Below are 26,161 nucleotides of genomic sequence, written 5' to 3'. Positions count from 1 at the left end.
ATCTTAGGATATCTTGATTAAATCACGCTACCTATAATATACATGCAGTAAAATTTAAAAGTAGGGTATGCAATCTCGGTTCAGTTCAGGACTTGTCTAGGAATCAAAACTGAACAGAAATTTTGATACAATTTTAGTTCGGTTCTGTATTATTTCGGCTCTGATTTGATATGATTCTCAATTTTTCATTTTCAGTTCTATTCGATATAATTTCAGTTCGGTTTGGTTTTTAAAACAATTTTATTTAATTATTTTCTTAAAAAGTCACACTTGAATTAGTATTTAAGTTTTCAATTGGATTATTAATACATAATATATCATATAATATACATTTTAGCTATTTTTAAATTATATAATCTTTAACTATAAGATGCATATATAATTTATGATTAAATATATTATATAATATAATAATATAAGTACATCATATAATATATATTTTAATTATTTATTAATTATGTAATATTTAAATATAAAATACAAATATAATTAAGAATTAATATATATATATATATATATATATATATATTACATTAATAATTAAAAATTATAAAGTAATTTAATGTATTTATAATTAAAATTATTAAGAAAATATAAAAAAATAAAATATAATGTTAGGTTGTATATAGTTCCTAATTATATATATAAATCATATAATATATTTAAAAAAATATAGAAAAACATATGTATAAATTTAGTTCTCTATTTGGTTCTATTCTAGTATGGTTCTGACTTAATTCTTAGTGAAGAATCAGAACGAATCAAAATATTAAAAATTTTTTGGTTCAGTATGATTTCTATAAGTTCGGTATAGTTTTTCAATTTGGTTCAGTTCTTCAAGAACCGTGCACAATCCTACTTAAAAGTAAAAAAAAAAAATTGTATATATTTAATTATTTATTGAAAAGAGACCAAATATTTTTATAATATATATACTATTAAATAGAGAAATTCAAATTTAAAAGATCAATATTTATCTCATCATCCAGCGCGAATAAAATGTAGCTAGCTTAATTAATTTAAAATTATATTTTCTTTTTTAATGTCTCTTTATTAATATTTTCATTAATTTTTAAATAAAATTATTAAATTAATCCTTATAATGTGAAATTCTTAGATAAACCATAAACCATTTTTGTGCACGCATTTCTTCTAAAATAAGATGAGCTTTATTAATGAATTAATCTATATCAATCATATCCTCATTAGGTGAGTGAAAATCCATTATAATTAAAAATTAACCAAACCGAACTACAAAAAACAATAAGCTTAATTGATGAATTAATCTATACCACTTGGCTACAAATATATATACCCATTATAGCTATTTTAAAATATTTAATTAATAAATAGATTGATTAAAATTTAAATTCTATATTTTTTTATTTGAAAGTTTTTGATATTGATGATGGACACAATGACTGTTGACAGAGACATTTGTCCTAAATATTTAATTGAAAATCATGTAAACGTGAATATATTTTTAATAGATTTTTATATTTAAATTTAAATAAAATTTAAAAAATTAATTTTTTTTATTAATTCAATTAAATTAAAAAATTAATAACACATATTTTTTTTTAATTTTTGTTTTAAATAATTAAAAATTTTAAAAATATTTAAGTTATGAATGAAATATAATAAAATACACCTTGCTTGCTCCATGTCTCTAAATACTGTCTCTATCATCTACTTTGATACCATGTACTGTGCACCATTTTTAAAAAATCCGAATCTTCACTTCTATTTAATTGTAATTCAGCTATTGATGTTCTAATTAATTTTATATGGATTCCACTAACTTAAATATTGGTTGTGATTTTAAATTCTAAATCTACAATACTTTATGTGGGTATTGGTTCCTTCTCTATTTTTTTTTTTAATTCTACCACTTTCTAATGGAATAAAAAAATAATATATTATCTAGTTCTCTTAAATTAAAAAATAATATTATTTAAATCTGACTTACTTAATAATAAAAGTCATATTACTCATTCATTTTATCGGATTCACTTTTAAAATAAAGAAAATTAATATTATTTAAATATATCAACAACATGTTTGGAAGGGACCCTCTCTCGCTATATATACTAACTCCAAAGTATCATGTCTCTCATCTCAAGCCTCCCTATATTCCATCCTACGTTTTCTCCATTGGAGACTTCTACCATTGCCACAAACCTGTTCCTTATATGCAAACGTCTAAAACTGAAGCCAACCTACTCTTCTAAACACTTAATATTCCCCTTTTTCTACAGAGTACACACTTTTATCTTCTCCCTATCTCTTCTCTTTCTACTACAAATTTAAACTCTCCTGTTCTCTCTATACCTCTCCCTCTTATCTACTGCTTTCACTATGCCTTCAAGACTCACTGACGCCTTTAGAGCCCACCCTGTCCATCTCCATCACAAGCATCTTGACTTTACCTCTCTCCAAGAACTACCTGACTCCTACAAATGGACTCAACTCGACGACCATGCTCACTACCCTTCTGGCGGTGCCGAATCCGTTCCGGTTATCGATCTTTCTGACCCCAATGCTTTTAAAAAGATAGGCCATGCATGCAAAACCTGGGGTGTGTTTCAAGTCACAAACCATGGTTTTCCATCTACTCTTCTTGATAACACTGAGAAAGCTAGCAAGAGTCTTTTCTGTTTACCTATACAGCAAAAGCTGAAAGCAGCTAGATCACCTGATGGAGTTTCAGGCTATGGTATAGCAAGAATTTCTTCATTCTTCTCAAAGCTCATGTGGTCTGAAGGATTCACCGTAGTTGGATCACCAGTAGAGCATTTTCGCCAACTTTGGCCTCAAGATTACACTCAATTCTGGTATACTTGGATATGCTCATGCACGTGTAATTAAAAGCTCATTTGTATCATCTTCCATTTCTTTCATTTTCTTTTTTTACAAAAATTAAAAAAAAATCCCATTTTCTTTCACCAATGCAATTAGCGAAAGGATAACAATGAAAGTCATGGGCCCACAGGGGGGGGGGATTTGGGGTAGTGATGAAATCAACGAAAGATATCCAATGTTTACTGTTTGTTTTGTTTTGTATCCATAATAATAGCATCTTTACTACTATTCATGCAGTGTCTTGATTTTTTTTTTTCTTTTTCCTCATAAACTTTCTTCTGATTTTCGATTTCTTTTTCTTGTTCTTTGCAGTGATATAATTGAAGAATACCAGATGGAGATGCAAAAGTTGGCTGCAAGGTTGATGTGGTTAATGTTGGGCTCTCTCGGCATAACCAAAGAAGACGTCAAATGGGCTGGCCCAAAAGGCGACTTCGAAGGGGCTTCCGGTGCCTTACAATTCAATTACTACCCAGCTTGCCCAGATCCGGATCGAGCCATGGGTCTTGCTGCTCATACTGACTCAACTCTACTCACCATCCTCCACCAGAACAGTACTAGTGGGTTGCAAGTTCTAAGAGAGGGAACCGGGTGGGTCACCGTTCCTCCGATTCCTGGTGGGCTAGTAATCAATGTAGGAGACCTTCTTCACATCTTATCAAATGGGTTGTACCCGAGTGTTCTCCACCGAGCAGTGGTTAACCGGACCAAACACCGGTTGTCCATGGCTTATCTCTACGGGCCGCCATCAAGTGTTAAAATTTCACCCTTATCAAAACTAGTAAGCCCAAGTCAACCACCTCTGTACCGGCCAGTCACTTGGAATGAGTACCTTGGCACTAAAGCTAAGCACTTCAACAAAGCACTATCTTCTGTTAGGGTATGTGCTCCTCTAAATGGGTTAGTTGATGTAAATGACCATAGTAATAGGGTAAAAGTAGGGTAGGGATTAATAATTAATCTCTTGTTGTAATTCATCCAATTTTGTCTTCTTTTTTAATTAATCTTCAAAGATTTTGATGGACAATTTGGCCATGTTATGGAGAGACTAATTTCCTGGAGGATAATATATTTTTTGGGTTTTTTTTAAAAAAAAAAAAAACCAAAAGATAAGTTAAATCACATCAAACATGAGAATTCAGACAAATTCTCACTGTTATGTCTTTTGTCTTTGCATTGCTGATAATGAGGGAAGAAAAATTGCCCATTTGAATATTCATGTAAAAAACAAGACACTAGAACCGACATCTTTCTGCCCCGCATATGAAGGAAGATCTCCAGTCCAATGAACAGCAATGTAATAATCAAGATAAATACTTGCTGATTATATCATTATATGAATCTTTCAAGTTGATGAATATTAAAATTTTTTTAATTTATTTATTTTTAATATTTTAATGAAATCGATATATCGCTGCTCACCTCCACTTATTTGTCTCAGTTAAAAAAAATATGGAAAAAAAGTAAAGAGATTGGATTGCTACTATTTAATAGGATCATGTCAATTTATTAATAGTTAGAAAGATATAATGGAGGCCTGGTCTGTATCTGTATCTGTATCAGAGTTTTATTTGGGAATATCATTAATATTGTAAAGAAAAGAGAGTCTGTCTGTCATTTCAAATGCAGATATCTATCTATCTATGTCTCGCAAGCTGAAGATGTTACTGATTCTGCAACCACGTGCTCCTCTACAATGGCCAGCCGGCCTCATGAGAGCTTGTTTTCTGATGGGACTAGCTAGTCAGTTTACTGTTTCAGTTGGTGGGATAGATTACTGCATTATATTATTCAGGGATACTAACCATTTTAACTTCCACTCACCTGAAACAACAATAGCATATCTATATTTCAGACAAAATTCTATGTAAAAAATAATTAAGAATAAATTTTAATAATAGTTTATTTATATGGTAAATATATATAATTCCATGCATCTAATTTACAACTATAGTCACAAAATATGTCAAAAATGAATTATATCTAATTTTTTTTAAGCAATTATATATGGAGACAGTATACCAAGTTTCAATGTCTGCTTAAATTAGCATTTGACAATCCAGCTTGAAAACCAACTGGCTCCTTTTTTTTCTCCTTAATATATTATTATAAGCTAAATAATTTATTTACATGCAATAATTCATTAGCTTTTTTTTTTTTTTTTTTTTGGGGGGGGGGGGGGGGGTTGGGGGGTGGGGTGGAGGAGTTTGTCTCAATGTGTGCCAATCAGATATCAGAATCATGCTTTGCTGTTTGCAAGAAATATCAGAATCAACTCAATCACTTCACATATTATGATAAGGTGGTGAGATGGTTTGTAAGGTCTATAATGGAAGGGTAATCAATTTTAACTTTTTTTTTTTCAGGTAAGATGAAGCTTTTACATCTCACAATCACTTTAATGAGAAGCCCAAGTTGAATTAAAGGAAAAGCCATTATTTTTAGAAATGGGAACTTTTTTTTTTTTGTAAAAGAAATGCGTTAAATCCCATTTTTAACTAGATATTGACTAATTATGCAGTTGATATTTCCACTATTTGAGGGATCAAAAACTGACATTGCCCCAACAACTAGTCAAGTATTCACGTGTGATGGGGTTCTCATATTAAATCAAACATCATTTTGAAGCATGACCAATTTACATTTCTCGCTTACATATATAAAGGGTCAGCAATTATTTGCAGATTAATTAACAAATTATGCCCTAAATCACCCTTTAGCTGTCCACATAGGAATGAAAATGACCCATTTGATTGGTAATCTGTAACAGGTTGTTGTTAGCTTCCATATGAGGTTTAAGTTATATAATAAAGATGACCCTTTTCTTTCATAACTCCATTCTGCTTTCCTGCCTGCATGTTTGGGAATTTCCAGTGAGCACTGTAGTTAGACATATGTGAGGTTCTAGCTTTTTTCTCATAGCCATAGCCTTTTCAAAGTACTGAGTTTCCACAAATCAACAGCCATCTGGAGACAAAACTAGAAAAAGTTTTATGATCATCACCCATTTCCCAACTGCTATTGGTTAGATGGGCATGCAAATCACTTGCCATTAAAGACAAATTAAAAAACTGTCTTACTTGTTGGTACTAGAGTGATTTACAGGACTGTGAAGTATCGAATTTGAGTCCTAGTTGGACTAATTATACCCTCACTAAAGAAATATACAATAAGATACTAAAAAATAAAGGAAAGAAATTGATTATACTATATAACCAATAATTTTGAGAGAGACACAAGAACAGAATGGGACACGAAGAAAAAGCTATGTATAAATCAAGAAAGTTTAAGGTGGCACCTATTAAGGATAAGAGTCATTATAACTCTGCTTTGCTGGTTCTGTTGTGTAACAGTAACCAATTTTTCTGAAACGAAAAACAAATTGTTTAGTCCATTTCAAAGGTTCTTGCAAGGACAACCGACAACTCAAAAAAGGAATGAGTAGATCAGATCCTCTTTGCCATAACAAGATCCAACACTCTAGATAGGAAAAGCTTTTGCAGGGAAACTCAAAGAGACAAAGTCTGTAGCTGTTTAGATATTTCTGTTCCTAGAAAATAATTTCCATAATTAATTATTATATTGTTAATCATTATCATCAACAACATAGAATTCCACTTCAACTTTTTTAATTTAATAATGTACGGAAATTATATTTTTGGGTGTATCATGTTGAAATTTACTGCTGAATTTGCTGCTATGCATCACACCAAACACATTATATTGCATAGCTGAAAGAGCAGACAAATGATATGCAAAGGTTATTTATTTTTTATTATTAAAAGGGTGGATAAGATTGCATGTAATAAATAATATGGAATAAATGCGTTTTGGCTTAATCATACTGAAATCGTATCTAAAATTATAATATTAAAATAACTTATTTATTTATCTGAAGAAAAATTTTATCTAGATTCAATCTTCGTATATCCAAAAGTATATATTGGAAAGGCAACTGTTAGCTGCCACTTATTTTACATTTATTTAGGGCATTTGTTTAGGAATTTTTGTGTATATATCTGTTCTTACCTTTTATTGTATGATTCTGATACAATTTTGATAGTTTAGCTTGATTAGGAACCTATTTGTTAGCTGTAATTTTTTATATATATCTTTGATTTCTGGGGCAATAAACATCAGAATTCTTATTCCAAAATTTCTTAGTTCTTTTACATGGTATCAGAGTCATGGCTGATGAAAAGAAAAATGAGAGTTCTGGATCAGGAAAGAAAACTTCTAGTTCTTACACACTGAATTCGAATGACAACCCAGGTAACTTGATTACCCAAGTTCAGTTGAAGGGCGAGAATTACGAAGAATGGGCGCGAACTATGCGGACTGCATTGCAGGCCAAAAAGAAATATAGTTTTATTGATGGATTTGTTAAGCAACCAGCAGATGACTCACTGAAACTCGAAGATTGGTGGACGGTTAACTCTATGCTGGTTTCCTGGGTGTTTAACACCATTGAACTGACGCTTCGCTCGACCATCTCTCACATGGAGAACGTAAAGGATCTGTGGGAGGATATTAAACAGAGGTTCTCGATTGGGAATGGTCCACGAATGCAGCAACTGAGATTGGATCTGGCAAATTGTAGGCAGGAAGGTCAACCGATCGTGTCCTATTTCGGAAGACTCAAAACGTTATGGGATGAAATAAACAACTATGATCAGATACCAATGTGTATCTGTGCAGGCTGCAGATGCAATCTTACCATTGAATTGGAAAGAAAGCGTGAAGAAGAGAGAGTTCATCAGTTTTTGATGGGCTTGGATGAAGAAGGATACGGAACAGTGCATTCTAATATTTTGAGCACTGAACCTTTGCCCAATTTGAATCGTGCCTATGCTATGGTTGTTCAACAAGAGCGGGTGCGAACTATGACACAAACCAAGGAAGAAAGAGGCAATCCTATGAGTTTTGCAATTTGAGCAGGAAGTCGAAATTCAGGGGGGGATAAAGATAAATCCTCAATTTGTTCTAATTGCAACAGAGAGGGACATGATGCTGAAAGTTGTTTCCAGCTGATAGGTTATTCAGAATGGTGGGGTAATAGACCACGTGGAACTTCTGCTGGACGAGGAGGTGGTTAAAAGCGTGGCAATGGAGCAGGACATAGCAAGGGAGGAGTTGCTCATGCCAACGCCACACAAGCAACTGGAGTTGATGGTGGGCATGGAATTGTGACAGATTCAGATCGAAAGGGTCTTAGTGGATTAAATGAAAAGCAGTGGGTTGCTTTGCTGGGCATGTTGAATTCTTATCAGAATGGTGGCAACGAGAGGCTGACAGGTACGTAGAGGATAATTCCTTGGATTATTGACACAGGAGCTTCCCATCATATGATAGGAACGTTGGCATTTTTTAGTGAATTGCATGATATTGTGCCATGCTCAGTCGGGTTACCTAATGGAGAAAAGACTTTGGCGGTGAAAGAAGGAACTGTGTTGCTTAGAGGAGACTTGAAATTGCAACGAGTCCTTTATGTGCCAAATTTGAATTGCAATCTGATCTCTGTATCACAACTACTTAATGATTCAAATTTGGTTATTCAACTCACTAACAAAATTTGTGTTATACAGGACCTAAATTCGAGGAACCTGATTATAGTGGGTGAGCAACGCGAGGGGCTGTACTTTCTCAAGAGAGTAACATCGGTACATGCTTGCAAGGTAACTGATGTGGGGTCTTTTGAGCTTTGGCATAAGAGAATGGGTCATCCTTCTTATAAGGTGGTAGAGTTAATTCCAGAAGCTAGTAGCATAGTTAGAAAAACTAATAAAACTTATGAAGTTTGTTTTAGAGCAAAACAAACAAGAGATATTTTCTTTTCTAGTGACAATAAAGTTGATGGTTGTTTTGAATTGATACATTGTCATTTGTGGTGACCTTATAGAGTCCCAACTTCTTGTGGAGCAATTTACTTCTTAACAATTATTGATGATTACTCTCGTGCTATTTGGATATATTTGCTGAATGGAAAACAAGAAGTAGCTTGTGTTCTTAAGAAATTTGTTGCGATGGTTAAACGCCAATTTGAAAAAAATGTGAAAATTGTCAGAAGTGATAACGAAAGTGAATTTATGTGCTTGAAAGAATATTTTGATGAACAAGGGATGTTGCATCAGACTTCCTATGCAGGAACACCTCAACAAAATGGCTGAGTGGAAAGAAAACATCGCCATATTCTTAATGTGGCAAGAGCCTTGTGTTTCCAAGCAAATTTACCATAGAATTTTGGGGAGAATGTGTACTTGCAGCCGGGTATTTGATTAATAGGACTCCATCTATGTTATTAAATGGTAAAACCCCATATGAGATGCTCTTTGGGAAAGTACCTTTTTACAAACACATTCGGGTTTTCTGTTGTTTGTGCTATGCACATAATCTGAATCAGGATAAAGATAAATTTGGTAGTAGAAGTCGTAGGTGTGTTTTTGTTGGGTATCCATTTGAAAAGAAGGGATGGAGATTGTATGATTTGCAAACTAAAGAATACTTTGTATCAAGAGACATGGTATTCGCTGAAACAGAATTTCCATATGCAAATGAGAAAACAATGGGTGATGAACTCATTAAAAATGGAGTTGAGGAGTTGGGTGATGAAGTTGATGGTTTAGAGAACAACTTGGGAAATGAGCACGATGAAAGTGTGGGTAGAGAAAGTGAGGTGAATCCTGAAACGGAAGAATTGATCCATGAAAACAGTGAAGGAGTGGATAGAGGTGAAGTTGTTGAAGAGCAACTAGGTAGGGGACAAAGGGCCAAGCAACCTAGTGTTCATTTTAAGGATTATGTGACAAATGCCATCAAAACAAGCCCCTCGGTATGCTCGCCTTCCCAATCTGATTCCTCAGGTATGCCTTACTCTATAACACATTATGTGGGTTATGATAAATTCTCTGCACAACACCGATGTTTTTTGGCAGCCATTACGACAGGACATGAACCAAGCTCTTATGCAGAAGCAGTTAAGGATGAATGGTGGATAGCGCTACGAGAAAAGAAATACAGGCTTTGGAGGATAATGGTACATGGACAGTTGAAAATCTGCCATTTGGGAAGAAAGCAATAGAAAGCAAGTGGGTATACAAAATTAAATACAATTCTGATGGAAGTGTTGAACGAAACAAGGCGCGGTTAGTGATATTGGGAAATAATCAAGTTGAAGGCATAGATTATCAGGAGACTTTTGCTCCTACAGCAAAAATGGTTACTGTGAACACCTTTCTTGCCGTTGCGACTGCAAAGAATTGGGAACTCCATCAGATGGATGTCCAAAATGCTTTCTTACACGATGATTTGGAAGAAGAGGTTTACATGAAGATACCACCTGGATTTGCTTCTCAATCACCAGGGAAGGTTTGTAAACTCCAGAAATCTCTATACGGTTTGCGGCAAGCACCTAGATGTTGGTTTGTGAAATTGACTGCATCTCTAAAAGCTTATGGATTTCAGCAATCATATTCAGATTACTCTTTGTTCACTTTTTGAGCTGGGACTGTTCAATTGAATGTGCTTATTTATGTGGATGACCTTATTATCTCCAGCAATGATGTTTCCGCTGTACAAAAATTCAAAAACTATTTGAGTTGTTGCTTTCATATGAAAGACTTGGGGAAGCTGAAATTTTTCTTAGGGATTGAAGTAGCCAGAAACTCGAATGGTATTTTCTTGTTTCAACGTAAGTATGCGTTGGATGTAATTTCAGAAGTTGGATTACTGGGTTGCAAGCTGGCTAAAATTCCTCTTGAACAAAATCACAAGCTGACCCTTACCGAGAGTGATGATGTGGATGACCCTGCTCAGTATAGGCGTCTGGTGGGACGGCTTATTTATCTAACAATAACTTGGCCGAGTTGTCTTATTGTGTGCATATTCTTGCTCAGTTCATGCAACATCCGAAGAAAGCTCATTGGGAGGCAGCTGTTAGAGTTGTGCAATATTTGAAAGGAAATCCAGGTTAGGGTATACTACTGCATGCCAATTGTGATCTCAAATTGTCTGCTTACTGTGATTCTAATTGGGCTAGCTGTCCTTTGATGAGACGGTATTTGACCGGTTATTTTGTTCTTTTGGGTGAATCCCCTATCCCGTGGAAGACTAAAAAGCAACAGACAGTGTCTCGCTCATCCGCTGAAGCTGAATATCGATCTATAAGTACTACAACTTGTGAACTTAAATGGTTGAAAGGATTATTGAATTCTCTTGGTGTGGCACATACTGAACCTATGAATTTGTATTGTGATAGTCAGCAGCTCTGTATATAGCTGCTAATCCTGTCTATCATGAACGTACCAAGTATATTGAAGTGGACTGCCATTTTATCCGTGATGAGATATTAAATGGTAACATTCGAACAGATTATGTACGTAGTTCAATGCAACCTGCGGATATCTTCACAAAGGCGTTGGCAAAGGATCAGTTTGATTTTCTTCTTCGCAAGTTGGGCATTCGAGATCTCCATGTTCCAACTTGAGAGGGGCTATTGAAAAGGCAGCTGTTAACTGTCACTTATTTTATATTTATTTAGGGTATTTGTTAAGAAATTTTTGTGTGCATATCTGTTCTTATTTTTTGTTATATGATTCTGATACAATTTTGGTAGTTTAGCTTGATTAGGAATCTATTTGTTAGTTGTAATTTTTTATATATATCTTTGATTTCTGAGGCAATAAACATCAGAATTCTTATTCCAAAATTCCTTAGTTCTTTTACGGTATATTAAAAGATACATTTCATATAAAATTTTTCAATTTATATATATATATATATATATATATATATATATATATATATATATATATATATATATAAAGCATTGATCCGCATGAATTTCAGTGTAAAAAAGACATAGAAGTATGCAGTCCCTTACTATAACTCCGGACATGCCTGCCATTGGAGAGTGATTGAGAGCAGTTAGGCAGCTCCATAGGGAACCATTTCAAGCTAAGTAGTACGAATACACTATATGCTTACCGCGCGTTATACGAATGTATTTTACTCTTTATAATTATTTAATAGAATAAATAATAACAAAAATATTTAAATTTTAAAAATACTAAAAATATAAAAAAAAAATCTTAAATTATAAGAACATAAATAATAAATATTTGTAAAAATTCTTATTTACCATCTTCACATACTTTTTTTAACTATAACTTTTAAGATGATTATAAATATTTATAATGATTTTAAATTATATGGGCTTTGCTATTAAAATTTAGCAAAATTATTTTTTTAATAAGATTAAATGATAAAAAAATTATTTATGTTAATTATCAACTTTAATAAAATCTTTTGATTTTATCAATTTAATCATAAACTTTTCATATTGCTTTCAACTTTTGTAATAAATTTAATTAAAAACAATAAAACTCATATATTAACATATTATTCAAAATTTTCATTTATATATTGTTAGTTTTAGCTAATTTATATAATTTTATTAATTTATTCAATAATTTTAATATTTTCATTAATTTTAACAAACTTCCTAATGATAAAAAAATATAATAATTAAATAATATATCCAATATTATTATCTTAATTTTATTTTTTTTCTCTTTTTATTATACTTTTAATTCTCATATTCTCATCATTTTATCTGCCTAATAAATGAAACAATTCAAATGTTTAAACGCAAAATATTAATAAATAATATAACTAAAATAAATCTAATTATAATTTCCAAAACAATAAATATTTGATTCGGTAAAATAATATTTTTTATTTGATTTATTTAAGAATAATTACTAAAATAATAAATAAATTAAAATGATTGACTAATATTAATAACGTTGGCAAATCTTTGAATTATTTTTATCAATTAAATCATCTAGTTAAGTTAATTGCTAAAATTAAAAAGTTATGGACAAAATTGATAAATTAAAAGGTTTTACTAAAATTAAAAAACTTATGGTTTGGATTTTTTTTTAATCATTTAGCCTTTCAATAATAATTTTCTATGGTATTCAAATCATTTAGCCTTTCAATAGTAATTTTCTATGGTATTCAATCATGAATATATACTTCTAACTATAGCTTTTTCTATGTCATTATTATTGTCATTAATTATTTTTTATTTGTCATTATCCTATCTATCTTTCTAATTCTATTATAACTCAGTTTTATATTGCAATCTTATTTAATAATTAGTTTTATAATATTTATATAAATATTAAGTTAAGAATTAGGAAATTGAAAAATCAAATTAATAAGTGAGTAGTGATAACAATATGACTATAAATATAGTGAGGCCAATAAATTTTATTTAGTATATACAGATTAGCTATTAACAATTAATTATGGAATATAGTTAAAGTTGATAGAAATAAGATGAATTAAAATTAAATATAACTATATATTAATTTTATTTAAATTTTTATATTAAGTATTAATTGACTAAAAATTAAAGTCAACAATTAATTAGTGGTATTAATAAGATTAATGAATTTTATTTAATATACACATATTAATTATTATTAATGATAAAAATTTATATTTTTTTACAATTATATGTATATAAATTTCATTTAAACTTTTATATTAAATATTAAGAAACTAAAAAGTTACATATTAATTGGTGATAATAATAAGATTAATAAATTTTATTTAATATATATATATATATTAATTATTATTAATGATAAAAAATACATATTAAAATTAATTACTATTAATAATAAAATGTATTTTTTTAAATATAATTTATAAATATAAATATATATTAATTTTATTTAAATTTTTATGTTAAGTATTAAGAAACTAAAAAGTTACTTATTAATGAATGATAAATGAGCCATTAAGTGAGAGTAAAAAAAACTTAATTCTTTTAAAAAGTCGTATATTAATTAGTTGTACTAATAAATTTTATTATATATATTAATAATTATTAAATTAAAATAAATAAAAATATTAAGCATTAAGAAATTAAAAAATCATATTAAAATAATAATAATAATAATAATAATAATAAAATAGAGGTAAAATTAATAAATAAAAATTATAATAAAGTGTCACTTATCATCTTTTGGTGAACTTATTTAAGAGATGTTAGATTTATGATTCAAAATCCTAGTTGATTTAAAATTTTTTTTTTCTAATCTAAGTGGGAGAAATATTGCTCAATAGGATAGAAGAATATTTCTTATATAGAGCATAACTCTTATTTTAATATTATTTTTAAATTGAATGGAATCGTAATCAGATTTAAAAGAATTAACACTATATATAGGAGAATGAGAAAAAATTTATTTAGATTTGTCTATGGAGAGTGGTTTTGCCTATCCAAGAAGGTAGCTTTCAGCTCATGAGTGAGGCTGTCACCCATTGCAGATAAGAGTATTGCCAATTACTGAGGATTTAGACTTATTCATTGATGAGGGACTCTTGCCCATTGTAGTCTGATAAAAGGAAAGATATTTCGGCTTAAAGTAGAGAAAGAATATAATCCAAGAAAATGATATAATCCAAGAGGAAGAAATTATTATCAATTATAGTTGAAAATACTTTTTGTGGTGTAACAGTATTAGTATAAATATATTGAATTATTTCTAAAAAAGATTAAAAATGATAGTAGTATAGTTTGAACTTGTAATTGATAATTTATTTATAATTATTAATAATAGAAAATGGCATGCTTGTGGATATAATTTTACGTAAAAAGAGTGAATCACAGAAATATCAATATTTTATATGTTTACTTCTTTATAGTTTATATACTTTCGTAATATACATAAGGGACTAATTTATTATATTTATATAAATAAATATAAATATCTAGATACGCACATAAGAAAATTCTATAGCAAGTTGTGCCTGAAAATGGATCAGGAGTCGCATGCCCTTTTAGATTGTTGAAAAGCTAATCTAGGAAGGAGCACCATCGACTCAGCTATCTAGACAAGAATAGAATTAGTCATTTTATTATTATTATAGAAGTGGTGGAGGGGGTTGGAGTCAATCCTAGTCTTCGAATTATATATATATATATATATATATATATCATTGAGCTCTATCTACCATTACAAATTATTCAAAGTTTTTAAACCTATAGTTTAATGAAATAGTTAGTATTTTTATAGAGTTATTATAAGTTGGATTTTACATTAGAATTAGTTTAACAAATATTGCATTAAATATTTGTACATATATTTATATGTTCATTATATATATTTTAATTGATTATGTATAAATTTTGATATAAATATTTGATCAAATTATTGATATACTTTATTATATAAAGTCAAACGTTTATTTTGTATTTCACTTATATTTTTTAATTTTAATTTATTACTAAAATATTCATAAATTTTAATTTTATTTCAAAAAAAAAATTTCTCTAATCCATAATAGTAGATTTCTAGATTAAAAAAAATCACTCTAAGCTGTATTGTCATATCTACTAATGCAGTTTTTAGCATTTTAGGATAAATTCTTATTATTTTCATAAAAACGTATTGTTATAATGTTATTAATATTTTTGTGATAAATCTATATTATAGATAAAATAGCTAATATTTTTTTAAGTGTAAGAGAAAAGAAGATAAAAATATAATTTTATTATTTTTTAACATAAAAATTTACTATAACAGATTTGAGGGATTTTTATGAAATAAAATTAAAATTTAGAAATTTTTTAGTGTAGAGAGAGAGAGAGAGAGAGAGAGAGAGAGAGAGAGAGAGAATACTTAACAGGAAGCCTGATTTTAGGAGGAACTTGTATAAGCTTCTTTCCAGCCCAATATTGGGAAGAAGAAGCTTAACAGCAAAGCTGAAGCCTCTTCTTTAGGCCTAGCTGAGCACTTACAGGCCCAGCTCTCTCATAAACAACCTGTTTGTGCGTTATTCGGTGGGTAGCAAATTGGGCTTAAGATGGTTCTCTAACATGTTATGGGCTCAAAATCCTATAACTTTGGAACTCAAAAGCTGAATAACTTGAACCTGGGAAACCAAGATTAGAAAATTTTCCATGACGATACAGACAATTATGATTGAGATCAGTGAAAGAACTCGATCAAGAAATTCATGATCTTTGGTAGTTCAGTTCAAAATTTTGAATTCTTTTCTCGTCATCAATTGCCACATCAGCTCAAGGATTAATCTCTAGTGATATTAAAAAAGAACAACTCTTTTTTTGTTTTTTAATTTTCTTTTAATTTTTGTAATTAGAGTTTATTACATAAGTAAATACGTAAAAGGGCTATTTTAGTCCTTTTAAGTAATTTTAAATAGTCTCATTGGCAATTTAGATCACATAAACTTAAAATTAATGACATTAATTAATATCATTAAATAATACTGAATGCATAGATTATTTATTAAAAAAAGTTAGTAAAATCTATAATTTTAAAATTGTTCGTATTTCACATGAATTTTTATAATTTAATAAGTAAGATTGAGTACATAAATTAGCTTCGACCAAAAAAAGCTTTTGACAGAGAAAATAAAGATTTTTCTATTTAATGATTATAGCTCCTTTAAGCTCGAGATCTGAAGTCACCAATTTACATATTCGATTCTTATAGGAAGGGACTTATCATCAAGCTTGGGAAGGCACCCCGTGATATACACAATTGAACAATCTGACTCGTTCACATTCCTAAGCAAAGATAATATTTAGTTATCAATGCTAATGCGGGGAATCGAAACTGAAGCGAGACAAGTAGATCTCACCATGAACACATATTCTTCCAGCAACAGAAATTGTTACTCTCAAATCATACATAAATACACAGGCAACAGGGTAACTGAGTATCAAACACCACAATAAGCGTTGAAAGGATGATAAGACTTGAGAGCAGTTTCATACCCCGCCTGAGACTGACGGAACTTGAGGAATTCAACGTAATCAAATGGCTTATATGGCAAGGGGTGTTCTTCATCCACGTGCTCCTCTGGGGTTTTTACCAAGTAGCCAGCTTTGGGGCTTGCAAAGAGTCCAATTGAATACCTTGTCTCTTTTCCACTCATCATCACACGATGACATGGAATGTGCAGTCGACCATTTGCCCATGCCTGCGAAAAATCAATCGCATCCGCATGCAACTGTTAAATAGAATATTACAAGACAAGTATTTGATTATTGTAGTGTATAGAACAACTGATATGGAAACTAATATTTGAAAATGACTTGCATTAAAAGATTCCCCAATCAAGACAATGAATGAGCCTGGTTTGGATTTGACATTGATCCACTCACCATCTTTTGTTTGTACCTCCAATCCATTAACCTCATTTTGATACAATATGGTCTCTGTATTCTTATCTGTATGAGGCTGTACCCCAGGCTTTGGGTCAGTAGTTTTGTGGCCCTTCATATTTTAAGACCCTAAGAAGGTAGGCGGTTGAGTTCATGTGTTCATCGAAGTACTTTTCCACACCCAAGCTCCCCAAAATCATCTTCCTTAACAATATTTTCCAGCTCTGCTGCCAGCTTTGAGAAGGATTGCGTAGTTTTGCTGCCAAAACAAGATTTCTTGAACACGATCTAATCTTTCATCCTTTTCTTGTTGTCTTCCCAGGTCCATCTTTGAATTTTGTGGTCAATTTATAAAGTTCGATGGATGTTTTGTGATGCTACGGACAAATAAAAAAGGAAATGGTTTTCATACTGTTGATTATGGTCGGCAGTTTCATACATAGCTTAATATGTACAAGCAAGAAGTAGCTTCTGTTCATAACCTTAGACCATTTTAGGTTCTTATTTTATGTGAAGCTGAATTATTGCTTAAAATTATTTTGGAGAATTGAAGAACAGCATTATGACCGATTCTTTGAATTTGGATTGTTATGGGTAACTTACATTACTTGAAAGTAGTGGAACACAATATAATACCCGAAATACCTGACAGATCGTTGGATGGATTTTTGGAATATTTGAACAATAACCACTTAATAATAGTTCGGAAATGGAAATTGCCGTACACTTTGTTGTAGACCTGATCACCAGGTTTTGGTCCAATTTTAGGCTGGAATCGCTGATTTGGCAGGCCTCATGGTTAAGCTTTATTTCGATTTAAAACGATTTGAAATATCGGTTCAAACTGGAGTGTGAGCTGGTTTTGGATCAGTTCAAGGGAGAAGGACCATGAATCAGCCTCCTAACCTCGATTCAAGGCCAATTCAAGGTCCTAAATCATTGACCAAAGCCGATTATATGTTTGATCAAGACCAGTTTCAGTTCAGGTCAGGTCTAACTTAATTGCATCTCCGATTATTGTTTTATCAGTTTATGATGACTTTGAATGAGAACTTTTTTTTTTTTTTTTTTTTTTTTTATGTGAAGGCATGGAGAAATTTTAGGCTTTGTCATCGGCTAGATTTCCAAAATAAAACTTTTCCTTTACAAATTATGGTCATGAGCTATATATATGGGAACCTATCCATAATGGTTCTTCTGCCATGATAACAAAGGCGAAGGTGAAGAGGGCTGATCAAAGCGAGCCATCCTTCGTCTTTAATTAACTCCAACCCATTAACTTGATTTTGATGTAGATGTAATATCTTAATTAAGAAAGCTCTTTGCAAAGTGAGCATCCCAACTTTTAATAAGATTCATCTTAAGAACATGGGGCTCATCTTGAGCATAAAATAGTCATTTATTAACAATGTAATTTCAAATAAAATGATCATTCAAATATATAATATTTAGTAAGTATAAGAATTTTTATATATTAATATATAATATTTAAAAATAAAAAAATGAAATTTTAAATAATAACATCCATAAATTAAACCTTATAAATACTAAAATAGTCAAGATCTCTAACACTTCAAATTTTAAAATTTTGTGTGCAAGATAACTTATAAATATGAATATGAGACAGATCGTAACAAGCAATATGTATATGGTGAACAACACCATTTTTATTTTATTTACTTATTTATTCTTTTGATTATTTGAAAACTATTTTACACAAGACGATCTGAGATGGGAAATTTTATTCATGGATTTTCACATAGAGGAAACTCCCAGAGTAAAGAGAGGAAAGAGAAGGCTTCGGCTTAAATTCCACAATAGGCTTTTAGAGTATTCTCCTGTGCCTGACCCTCTTTGGTGGTGTAGTAACGCAACAGATCAAAGTTATTAAAAGGCTTAAAGCGTAGAGGATGCTGCTCATCAACTAGCTCTTCTGGAACCTGGATTATACCTTTGTGGAAGGAAAATATACCAACTGAGTACCTTGCTTTTGCTTTGCTTCCTCTCATCACCACTCGGTGAAGAGGAGCATGAATTCTGTCATTGCTCCATGCCTGCCCAAAAAAAAAAAAAAATCGAATGCAAATAAAAATTGGACAAATTTATCACAAGCATATGTATTTTTTATAACCAAAATTTTATTAAAATTAATTTCAAATTCAAAATAAACTTAGCATGAAAACATTGCATGTTAATATTTTTCTAAAACACCAACCCCATTCGATGAAATAATTATTACTTGAAATCACTCAAATTTATTAGTTGTTTCATAAAAGTCACCCAATTTTTTTTTCTTAAAACTTATTTAACTTTAATTTAGCATCATTAAAGTCACTAATTAATTATTGCAAATTGTCAGTTAATCTGACTAATTTTAACTCACCGTCACTTAACTTTTTGTGTTCTTTTTTTATACTGTACTCAATTTTAATTTCTTTCTTAAAACTCAAAATTTTCTCAAATTTAATTTGAGTAAATCTAAAGTACTTAGTTATCTATAATTGAGGTTTACAAATTATCACAAATAAAAAATTATCTCTCTCCACACATCTCTTCTAATTTCATATTTTTTAATTAAAATTTAATAAATTATATATATACACACACTAACAACATCACGTAATACCTCATAAAATTTAAGAAATATATAATTTATTAATTTATTATTGAAATATTTTTAATACATTTTTTATATTTTTTATTTTAAAAGTTTTAAATGTAAATTTTAACTATTGAATTTGAGTACATTTAGTGTAATATTATTTAGTTGTAACTTGAAGTAATAAATTGAAATAATCGGCTATAGAAATAATTTATTCCTTTAAATTATAAATAAATAGGATTACTAAATGCACTCAATAGTAAAGTTTAAATTTAAAACTTTTAAAATAAATTAAATCTCAAAATATATTAAAAATATTAAAATAATTAAATTAATAAATTATATATTTCTTAAATTTTTTGGATATTACATGACGTGGTTAGTGGGAACATATTGTTGTTAGTGTAAATATTTAAATTTATTAAATTTTATTAGAAATGATGAAATTATGAGAGTTTTGAAGAGAGAAATAATTTTTTCTATGTAGCAATCTATAAGCTTGCAATCACTGACAATAAAGATTTTAAGTTTAATCAAATGAAATTTAAGGAGCTTTAAAATTTAGAAAATAAATTGAAGTTGAATGTAAGGTTAACAAAAAAATAAATTGAGTGACTATGAGTAAAATTTTAGTTCAAATTAATCTAAAAATCTATACTATCTGATTATAATAACTTTAATGATTTTTAAATTGACATCGATAAAATTTAAAAAAAAAAATTAAAATTAATAATTTTTATGAAATAATTTATAAAGTTAGGTAACATTATATGATAATTACCTCACAGGAATATAAAACACACATCATAAGATTGTAAAATTTTTATAAGAGAAGATTGGTCGGACAATTTTTTTTTTTTTACGCCTCGAATCGCTATTATAATGAATTTCAGTGTTTCACTAATTTTTTTTTATTTATTTTATTAAATAAGTGCCCACTCCATTAAATTATAAAGCGTGTGGGTCAATATATCTCTCTCTTTCTTTTTTTTTTTTAAAGAGAGAGATAAATATATTTAATTTAAAGAGTAACTCTTATATAGTCTTATAATAAGGATATATACATACCATTAGTGCATCGCCGGCATTAACTACGAAGGATGAAGGCGAAGATGGCTCAAAGACAATCCATTGACCATCTTTTGTCCTCAACTCCAAACCACTGACTTCATTTTGATGTAATGCGGCTATGAAGCATTTGTCTGTGTGAATGGGAACGCCAACATCATCTTCATCCTTCTCAGGTACTCTATATTTCATCATTCGAAATAGGTAAGTAATCGATTCTTGATGGTCCTCATGGGACTGCACTACTCCATAGCTTTCAAACACCATTTTCATCACCATTTGCTCTAATTCTGCTATCAATTTTGAGTAATGGAGCGCAGTTTTGCTAACCACATATATAACAAGGAAAGATATTAAAGTTGGAAATTAAAAGACAAAGTGAGCATGCAACAATAGAATCGATAATAATTTAAAAAAATAATTTAATAAAACTATACCAGAAATCATCATTTCCATTAGGCCAAATGGCATTTGTGAAGTCTTGAGTTCCTTCCAGGGTTGCAGCATTATTGATGCCCATTCCTTGATAGACAGATGGAGTAAAGGGTTGGTTTCCAACATACCCATGATAGGGTATATCTGAAACATTTTTCCTTTTGATCTCAAGGGGAAGATCATACAGTTCTTCCAATAAATTAAAGAAGGTTTTGTGAAGTTCAAGAGGAACTTTATCATACACTGCCTCAAAGCAGCCATATTCCTCTAGTGCCTGAATGACCTCCTTGCAAGTGGAGGCCCAGGAGCTTGTTCCAGGCCTCAAATTTTCCTTGGAAAAATCTATGACAGGAAGCCTGAGAGGTGATGATAGAGGACCCATATTTTTATCTGACCTTTACTAGCTGCTGGTTCAATTGCTTTTAGGGTAACAGCAATGAAATTATACAGCCTTATATAGACTCTCAAATGAGAGTACGTATAGAGATAGTTAACAAAGTCCAATAAAATTGCCGTACTATCTTTCCGATATGAGTTTGACTGAATTTGGTCCTAGCTAGCTTGTCGTTTTATCCATACAAAATACAATCTATATAAAAGCTATGTATTCAACATTAATTATACACATATGAATATATGTCATTTTTAAAAGATATATAGTAGTTTGACAAATGCCATAGAAAAAGGGTGCATACATCATCAATAAATAAAAATTAAACAAAGTTTTAGTATTTAAAAAAGTGACAATAACTATATTATATGGAATTTATGGGGAAATAAAATTAATTATTATAAAATTAAATAAAGCTTTAATAAATAAATAAAAATGATTATTATAATAATTTTGGACACATATAAGAAATTTATATTAATTAATTTATTTTTCATTTTTAATAGTAAAAATGAAATGAATTTTTATATATTATTATTATGTACAAAATGGAGATTGTATATTAAAATTATATTTTATTATATTTAGCTGATTGTAAAAACAGATGAATTATTGATTTTGAAGAGATAAAAATTGAAATTTAAAGACTTTAATAAAATTTAATAACTACTTCAATAAACAATAATTATAGGTGGAATTTTTTTAAGAAATTCATTCAACTCAAAGCAAATTAGAAACATTATTTATTTACCGCAATAGAAGAAAATTGAGGAGGAAAGTCCTCAACCCATATCTGCTCTCAAGGACAAGAAGGCTAAGTGAAAAAAATGCAAAAGCAATTGAGGAGGAAAGTCCTCAACCCATATCTGCTGCTTTCAGGGAAAAAGAAGACTAAGTGAGATAAATGCAAAAGCAATTGAGACTAAGTCAATTAGTTAATTATTTTCTTATAGAAAGGAAAAATATTTCATTAATTGAAAAAAATTAACATATTACATATTTTTTATACATGATAATAATTATTTATAAAAAAAATATTAAAGAAAATTGAAAAATTTGTTAATATTAATAGAGCATGTTATTGGCCAATAAATGAGTTAGATAATTTCATAATTTTTCTATGAGTTTTATCAAATAACTTCTAAATTTATTTTTAAGTATGCATACCTTATAGAGCATTCTTATCTAAAATAAGTAAATAAATAAATTATTCTAAACACATATAAAACTCCTTAATAAGAGGAATAACTTCGTAAAGGTAGAGAAACACAATACATATACTCAACCTATCAATATGGACAAATTTAAGGATTTATTCATTCAAAATTCATTAATAATAATAAATATAAGGAGATATATTTAGAATATATTCTAAATGAATATAAATATAAGTTATTAAAAGAAAAAAAAAAAAAGTTGTCACAAGACAAGTGAAAATACCTTTCATTTGGTCTGCGTCAAATGTGAATCTATTTTTATATGAGTCCTATGAAGCGGGTTTATGATAATTTGATATCTTACATTGAATCAATTGAACCGACGCCATCTATTATTATTTAGTAGGGCGTTTACTTTTCACCTGTATGAATATTGATTTTTTTTCCTTGACGGCATTGTTCATACAAACTGGACTATGTATACCCAATAACTCGATTTATTATTATTAGTATTATTATTATTATTTTGGTTTGACTTAATCTATTGATGCTCAAATCATAAATTAGACTAACTACTGCCCAATTCCTGAGCCAACGGTCAGGTTTTAAAAACAGGATGAGTATTTCACTCCAAGAGCTTAATTTAGTGCACCTGCAAACTTAATTTAGCTGATGCTTAAATTTAAGTCTCCATTTCTTTGAGAAAAATAATAATTCAAAAAAGGCAGATAAAGATTGATAGTGAGATTAGCTGCTGCAGAAGACCAAGGGAATTCAAGGGCAGAACCACCAATAATAAAGCATATCTGATTAAAGAACAATATAATATATCAGCCATCCAAAATCTATCCATCTGACTATGTATGACAAATTATAAATATATAATAACTTGGGAATCATGTCAAAATTTCCATGGTCTGCTACTGTCATTCTTAACCAAAATAATTAACAAAGTTATCAGATAAAATAATGACACATTAATTATACCTTCAGGCATCCACAAACCATATGGCATGAGTTATTAATTCTATTAGTATATAATGTATATTCCCTTATTTAGATTATAAAATTTTGTAAAAATTTAATTTAATAAATTTTTTTAATTTTCATATTTAAAATGAAAAAAAATTAAATTTTTTTAATTTAATATTTTTTTATTTAAAAAATAAAAATCATGCATAATTGTGTGAAAATTTTTAATTTTTTTTTATAAATAATTTATTCCAAATGAACCATGTATAAATAGAATAACTCCTCTTTTTCTTTTTCTCTTCATATGTCTCCTTGGGCACCTTACATTGATTTTTTTTTTGTTTTATTATTAGTTTTTTTTCTAATAAATTCCTAGATTTGTGTTGATTTGAAATAAATTTAGGTTTTTCTTCTTAAGTTTGTGTCAATTAGCAACATTTATGGGATTCCCTCCCTAATACTAGGGTGTTATATATTATCCCCATTATTGGGATTTTATTTTCTCTCCATAGTGGGATTTTATTTATTTTTTTATAATATTTGAAAGGACTCTTTAGTTATTCAAAATATAACATGGATCATTGATTTTTTATATTTAGAGACTTTAAATCTTCAGGTATGAATAATGATTTTTCATTAATAAAGTTTAGCAAAACGACCTGTTCTTTTATTGATTGACAATTGGTAATTTACTTTCTTTTGTAAGCTCAAAAGGTAATAAGTTACATTTTTTAAAAGTAAAATATTTGTTTAGACATACAAAATAAACAAAATTAGTTACTACCTAGAAAATTGAGGAGGAAAGTCCTCAACCCATATCTTCTCTCAGGGACAAGAAGGCTAAGTGAAATAAATGCAAAAGCAATTGAGGAGGAAAGTCCTCAACCCATATCTGCTCTCAGGGAAAAAGAAGACTTAAGTGAAATAAATGCAAAAGCAATTGAGACTAAGTCAATTAGTTAATTGTTTTCTTATAGGAACAAAAAATATTTCATTAATTGAAAAAAAAAACATATTACATATTTTTGTATAAATGATATTAATTATTTATAAAAAAAAATAATGAAGAAAATTAGAAAATTTCTTAATATTGACAGAGCATGTTAGTTGGCCAATAAATGAATTATATACTCTATTTTTTAATTTCATAATTTTTCTACGAATTTTATCAAATAACTTTTAAATTTATTTCTAAATATGTATACCTCATAGAGCATTCTTATCTAAAATAAGTAAATAAATAAATTATTCTAAACACATATAAAACTCCTTAATAAGAGGAATAACTTCATAAAGGTAGAGAAACACAATACACATACTCAAACCTATCAATATAAACAAATTTAAGGATTTATTCATTCAAAATATATTAATAATAATAAGTCTAAGGAGATATGTTTAGAATCTATTCTTAATGAATATAAATATAAATTATTAAAAGAAAAAAACAAAAGAATTGTCACAGGTGAAAATAGGGGTGAGCAGTTTACGGGTTAAACCGATTAACCGAACCGAACCGAACCGAAATTAGTGGTTCGGTTCGATTAATTGGTTTAACCGGTCCGGTTCGGTTAATACTTTTAAAATTTTTCGGTTATCGGTTATTTCAGTTCGGTTATCGGTTATAACCGAAGAACCCAATAAAACCGAAATCAACACAGCCCTTTCACACACAATGACCCTTTCACACACAAAATTTCACCATAATTGCTTCTCTAACCTAAAACTAAAACTAAAATCCCTAACCCTAACCTTTCTTTCCATTTGCCGTGCAGTCTGCCGCCGCTCAACCTCCTAAAACTAAAATCCCAAGCTTCCTCTTCGGCTCTTCGTCTCTCTTCTTCCTTGCTTGTGTGTGGTGTGCATCTTCTTCAATCTTCATTCGAGGTGAGCATTCGTTATCTATTTAATTTGGTGGTTTTTCGTTTAATCTTCATTCAATCTTCATTCAATCTATATTCAGTCTCTTGGTCAACTTGATGTGAGATGGATTGAGAGTTAGATAGTTTGTCTTATATGGTTGGTTACTGGATTAATCAACTTGGTGATTGTGGGTTGTATGTTCTTTAAAGCTGCGTTCGAAATTGTGAATGCCTTGATTGTGGGATGGATGTTGTGTATTTAGTTTTTTATTATCCACAGCGTTGGTTGAGTTAGTTCTAGTGCTTGAATGGGAATGTGAAGCTTGTGTTTTATTGGTAAATCTAGGCAGGATGCTTGTAATTTGGAGTTCATGGTTTCGATCTTTTTTCTTGAGCATGGATATGATGATTATTTGCCATCGGGTGTTGAGAAATGTGATGTATATTACTTTCTTTTCCTCAATTTATGAAGTTCGCCTCTTGCTTGTGGGATTGATATCGAGTTCCATTATTATCTTGTTTCTAATACATAAGGAAGCTTTTGAGTCTGTTCTCTGCTTGATTTTAGTGTGTTTTTCATTTACAATGATATGTAGTAGAAGGATA

The 26,161-nt window shown here is 29.7% G+C and overlaps 2 protein-coding genes and 1 pseudogene across 2 annotated transcripts; 1 reads left to right on the top strand and 2 right to left on the bottom strand.

Moving 5' to 3' along the window:
• Positions 1-2,117: 2,117 nt before the first annotated feature.
• Positions 2,118-3,889, top strand: LOC110649991 (gibberellin 3-beta-dioxygenase 1). The gene is made up of 2 exons (XM_021804767.2): positions 2,118-2,834; positions 3,175-3,889. Exons 1-2 carry the CDS (start codon positions 2,359-2,361, stop codon positions 3,806-3,808), a joined length of 1,110 nt encoding a protein of 369 aa, XP_021660459.2. The 5' UTR covers positions 2,118-2,358; the 3' UTR covers positions 3,809-3,889.
• A 12,734-nt stretch (positions 3,890-16,623) lies between these two features.
• On the bottom strand, positions 16,624-17,509 carry LOC110643940 (probable 2-oxoglutarate-dependent dioxygenase AOP1; annotated as a pseudogene).
• Positions 17,510-18,699: 1,190 nt separating this feature from the next.
• Positions 18,700-21,585, bottom strand: LOC110643946 (probable 2-oxoglutarate-dependent dioxygenase AOP1). The gene is made up of 3 exons (XM_021796482.2): positions 21,176-21,585; positions 20,739-21,063; positions 18,700-19,122 (listed from the first exon to the last, which is right to left on the bottom strand). The coding sequence occupies exons 1-3, from the start codon at positions 21,553-21,555 to the stop codon at positions 18,874-18,876; spliced, it is 954 nt and encodes a 317-aa protein (XP_021652174.2). The 5' UTR covers positions 21,556-21,585; the 3' UTR covers positions 18,700-18,873.
• Positions 21,586-26,161: the final 4,576 nt, after the last annotated feature.

The sequence above is a fragment of the Hevea brasiliensis genome, chromosome 6 (assembly GCF_030052815.1).
Source record: "Hevea brasiliensis isolate MT/VB/25A 57/8 chromosome 6, ASM3005281v1, whole genome shotgun sequence".
NCBI classification, from domain to species: Eukaryota; Viridiplantae; Streptophyta; class Magnoliopsida; order Malpighiales; family Euphorbiaceae; genus Hevea; species Hevea brasiliensis.
The sequence above is the reverse complement of the archived record's forward strand: the minus strand, read 5'-3'. Positions and strand labels throughout refer to the sequence as shown.